This window comes from Rhagoletis zephyria, unplaced genomic scaffold (assembly GCF_001687245.7).
Source record: "Rhagoletis zephyria isolate East Lansing unplaced genomic scaffold, Rhagoletis_zephyria_1.1 Rzeph_scaffold_02802, whole genome shotgun sequence".
In the NCBI taxonomy this organism is placed as follows: Eukaryota; Metazoa; Arthropoda; class Insecta; order Diptera; family Tephritidae; genus Rhagoletis; species Rhagoletis zephyria.
This window is the reverse complement of record NW_016159886.1, coordinates 1-4558: the sequence shown is the minus strand read 5'-3', so window position 1 is coordinate 4558 and position 4558 is coordinate 1. Positions and strand designations below refer to the sequence as shown.

The window sequence follows — 4558 nt, the reverse complement described above, 5'->3', positions numbered from 1 at the left end:
TGTTAGATTGACCGATCAAAAATGCTTGCAACGAGATTCGATGCTACCGCTATCACTGTATTGGCATAATTTGCGTAGTCGGTATTGATAAGCTTAGTGTGTTATTGAGGGTCTTCAGCATATTCGACCGGGATGAAGCGCCAATTCTTAGACAAATCACGAAGAGATTCGGCGATTAGCTGACTGATAATTTGTAGAATGCCACTGCAATATGCATAAGAAATCAAGAAAATAAAATTGCTGTTAGCTTCATAGTATGTACAAAGTAATAACATACATACTTGCGATTGATATCTATGGTTTTTATAAAGGGTAATGGACCGGAATGCAGTCGTATAACGTCGTCATAACTGAGCTCATCATTAATATCTTGGGAAGCCGTTGGCCGCATAAAATTCGATTCAGATAAATACTCCCAGAATAATTTTTCGAAAATAGTTGTATTTGATGTTTTTATCGATAAATGCTCACATTTTGGTGGTGATGGATCCCAAGTAATGTTTACATTTTCCACAGGTTTAAAATTTACTTTCAGATTTAGATGTAAATATATGTGCTCAATATAGCTGGGCTCTTTCCATTTGGGATCATCGATAGACTCAACTTCTTCCAAGAGCTCCTTTGCAATTTTCGTTGATTTATCGAGAACGCGATGGACTTCCAAAGCTAATGGAATGCGTTTAAAGAATAGACCGCGTTCAAAAGCACGTACATTTACTACGCATAGTTTGGAATGATGTGGCTTAACACGAAATATTTTCGGCTCAAAAGTTACTTCAAATAAGTCGCTGATAAAGTAGCTGATACAGATATAAGTTTTTATGTAAATATTAGGAGTCATTGGGAGTTTAGAATTGTATTAGTTTATTATGACATACTTTTGCCAACGAAACTCAACACATTTTTGGTTGTAGTTATGTATTGCGACCATAAAACTTCTTTGCTCTAAGCGTTGTATATCGAATTCAAGCATATTGGGATAAATAACATAAGGGAAATCTAAACATTGATAATCCTCAATAGGAACCTCCGGTTCATCGTCCATTTTGTTTAGATAACCCATTGCTTTAACAGTGAATTTCGTACGGGTATTTTCATAGTTCAAGTTGAACTCGAGCTGAAATTAGTATTACTTTTGTACCACGTTTTAAGTAAAAAAATTACCAAATCTTAACCAAACCTCATTTTCTACATCACTCGGCCTATATTCCACCATTAAAGGCCATACACTCAGTCGGGGTACAGTTAAGTTCGGATTTAATAATTTCAAACCTCGTTCGCGGGTCGAAAATACGAAATTCAAATGTTGTGCCGTTATGTTCCGTACCCATATCGGTTGAACGAAGCGGCGATGTTCCCTTAAATTGGTTGGTATAAGCTCCTTTGTCATAACGCAAGCGTTCGGATCGAAACCGATAACATTGAGTTTAAAGTTCACCGTAATAACGCGATCATCAGAGCAGCTGTATTTTAAAAAGTATATGTATCTATGTACATACATATTTTATGAGTGGCCTTTTCATTTCGTCACTTACTTGAATACATATGTGAGCGTATGCTCGCCCAACAGAAAATAATAAAAAACGACCCTCATCGCTACCAAATCGTCTGGCTTCATGTGTATGGCCTCCTGGAGAATGTGTATAAGACGCCTGTGTGGGCAGTGAAATAACTGCCGGAACTGATTGAAACCCACGCGCGTTTCCAGAGGAACACAATTGCATTGTTGAATGCGTTTTAAACGGATATCGATATTTTTGTCGGACAAATTTCGTATCCAGAGTACAATTTTCAACGGACGACTATTGATTTGGCGCATTGGCATTACAATGTCATGATGGAAATTACTGCCATCATTATGAATTTCCATGTTGAGTCTGTGGAAAGTGGAATAATAAAAGTAAAATATTTGCTTATTTCCATATATGTACGTATGTATGTATATTTGTAAATATTTACTTATCTATGTCGAAATATTCCCAATAATAGACTTTCAGTACTGGTGGTGATGTAACGGTCATATTTTCAATTTTAAATAATTGATATTTCCGCTTAGCGCCTTCCTTTTGTAGGCGAGCCCTTTCTAGCACAGCTTCACACATGTTCGGAAGAATTTCAGAGCTCATCAAGAAGTTTGATGAAGTTTTATTTTTACAAAAGCCTTGCGGCAAATGTGAAAAAAGTAACAAAATGAAATGAAGTTTCGGAAAATGTCAAGAACACCAAATGTTTTGCTTCCTCTCGTACAGTGTGCTTATAGTTTTTTGATATACGGCATGAGCTGGAGGCGTTGAATAGTAAAGGAATAGTATAAAACAGGCTATTTTCCACTGATGGCGCATAAAGGAAGGTATGTATGTACATATATTTAAAATTATTTACGGTATTCCAATGCTAGTTGAGTTTTAATTTCCAACGGTGGGATAAACGGCCAAAAATTCGTGTAAACAAAAAGTGGGGGTTTAATTTTTTTTTTATGTTTGGCCAAATTCTCCAATTTATGGCTCCGGTCTCAATGTTATTACACAAATGGAAGGACTTGCAATTTTATGCCAATTCCAATTGGTTTTTCTTGTTGTAGCGGCTACTAAGTCCCGTTCGGGGCGGTTCATCCATCAACGTTGTCCTCAATTTCAGCTAGGGGGAGGCCCAGGAAGTGTGCTACTTCCAAAGGGGCTGTGCCGGGAGTAATGTGGCGACTCTCCACATGCCGGGCATTGGCAAACTCCAATTGGTAAATGGCTTTTATGAGAATACTTTTATTAACAGAAAAACACTCCGCGGCTTTCCATTGCCTGCTGAGGGTCGGCCGATATTCGAAAAATATTCTTTTGGGGATGTTGCTCGGACGAGGAAACGAACCTCGGTCCTATCGGGTGTAAGAACGCACTTCTAACCACTCGGATATGGCGGATGCCATGTTTGTAGTTAATCGAATTAAATTATAGCATATTCGTAAATGAAGGGTTCTGTAAAAAATAAAATCAGGAATTTATTCTAAACTTCTGTTCCTTTTTATTTTCAACTTGTTCGGAAATAAAAATTACGCCATATTGGTTGTGTAGGATATGCGGATAACCCCATGGGATAAGCCGTTATAATCGCACGTAATTAAGCGGCCCACACACAGTGATTTATCGAGTTGAGTTAAGTACGAATAAAAGCGTTGTAAAATAGGTGATGACGGTGATGACCAGCCAGCAATGTGACTGCCCGTCTCCACAGGATAAAGTTTATATTTTGATACATATGACAGAATATAATTTGCCAATGGAGACCGCTCATTGCTCTTCAAGAGCAATATATATCAGAGCTCATGATTCAATAATACAAGGTTAGATAATTATTGACAGCTGCGGTTTGACACTCCCTTACAAAAGGTTGCATTTACGAAGGACAGAGAAAGGGCAAGAATGCAATCCCTTGTTTCGAAAATGGTAGTAGAAAAGTACGCAAAGTAGGCAATTAGTAGTGAAATTCCTTTCGTAAATTCTAATGTATTTGCAGGAAATCTGGCATTTTAAACGAAATGTTGAACGTAATATTGATATATCTACGTGAATTACGTAATTTATATGCTATTTAGCCGTATAAAAACTGCAAAATGACTCAAAATTAAAATAAGACTACTATGAGATTGATGCAAACATCCAATGCTTATGTTTTCATCAGTTAAATATGCTTCATATGCATATACAAATAAACATATTGCACAAAAGCTTATACTTTTATTTCACACCAAAGCTACACTGTTTCCATGTAAATTTGCAAAGAAGCAACACGGTGGCACTGCTAAGGGAGCGGTGCGAGAGAGACAACTGTCAGTTTATCGAACCTTGTATTATTGAATCATGATCAGAGCTTATATCTTGCCATCTATTGCCAGCATGAGTACTCTTCTTTATTTTTAACCCGAATAACCAAAAATTCACTTGGTACCACACACCAATATGCATACTTCGCTGTCTCGGTATATCACATTCTACTCTTTCTAATTCGTATACTATTGATCTCTTTTCAACATAATAGTACGAGTCCGTTCTATTTGCTTCGTAAAAAAACCCAATTCGACTCTTTCTAATCTTTATGCTTGTCATAGAGATGAAAGTTAAAAAAATATATCAATGAATTTCGATATAATATATAAAAACATAGATGATTTCGATGTTTTTTTTACTCTCGAGTAAGAAAGTACTTGATAGTTTTTAATAACAGATTCCAAAATGACATAGATAACTGCTGGTCAATTCTTATTTAATGGTGAAGCGAAAACAAGATTCAAGGCTTCAAATAAAATATCGATAATAAAGCACAATTTGTCAAAGAAAACTTCAATTATATTTATATTTCTCTTTATCTTTTTTTATATATTTAGAATTGGCATTCTGAAGCAAAGAAATTAATATCAGTGGTACAAATACAAAATGGGATGCAAAAAATGAGATGGAAAAAATACATCAATTCGANAAGAAATTAATATCAGTGGTACAAATACAAAATGGGATGCAAAAAATGAGATGGAAAAAATACATCAATTCGATATATATCGGAAGCATCC

The 4558-nt window shown here is 35.9% G+C and overlaps 1 protein-coding gene across 1 annotated transcript; it reads right to left on the bottom strand.

Annotated features, from left to right (window-relative positions):
• On the bottom strand, positions 1-2111 carry LOC108367751 (uncharacterized). The gene is made up of 6 exons (XM_017622447.1): positions 1960-2111; positions 1536-1877; positions 1181-1463; positions 879-1117; positions 282-800; positions 1-204 (listed from the first exon to the last, which is right to left on the bottom strand). Exons 1-6 carry the CDS (start codon positions 2100-2102, stop codon positions 102-104), a joined length of 1629 nt encoding a protein of 542 aa, XP_017477936.1. The 5' UTR covers positions 2103-2111; the 3' UTR covers positions 1-101.
• Positions 2112-4558: the final 2447 nt, after the last annotated feature.

Coding starts and splice junctions, on each gene's coding strand:
- LOC108367751 (XM_017622447.1), bottom strand. CDS start 2,102: ATGTGTGAAGCTGTGCTAGAAAGGGCTCGCCTACAAAAGGAAGGCGCT. Junction 1,464..1,535: donor ACGCTCACATATGTATTCAA/GTAAGTGACGAA, acceptor TTTAAAATACAG/CTGCTCTGATGATCGCGTTA. Junction 801..878: donor GTTGAGTTTCGTTGGCAAAA/GTATGTCATAAT, acceptor TATCTGTATCAG/CTACTTTATCAGCGACTTAT.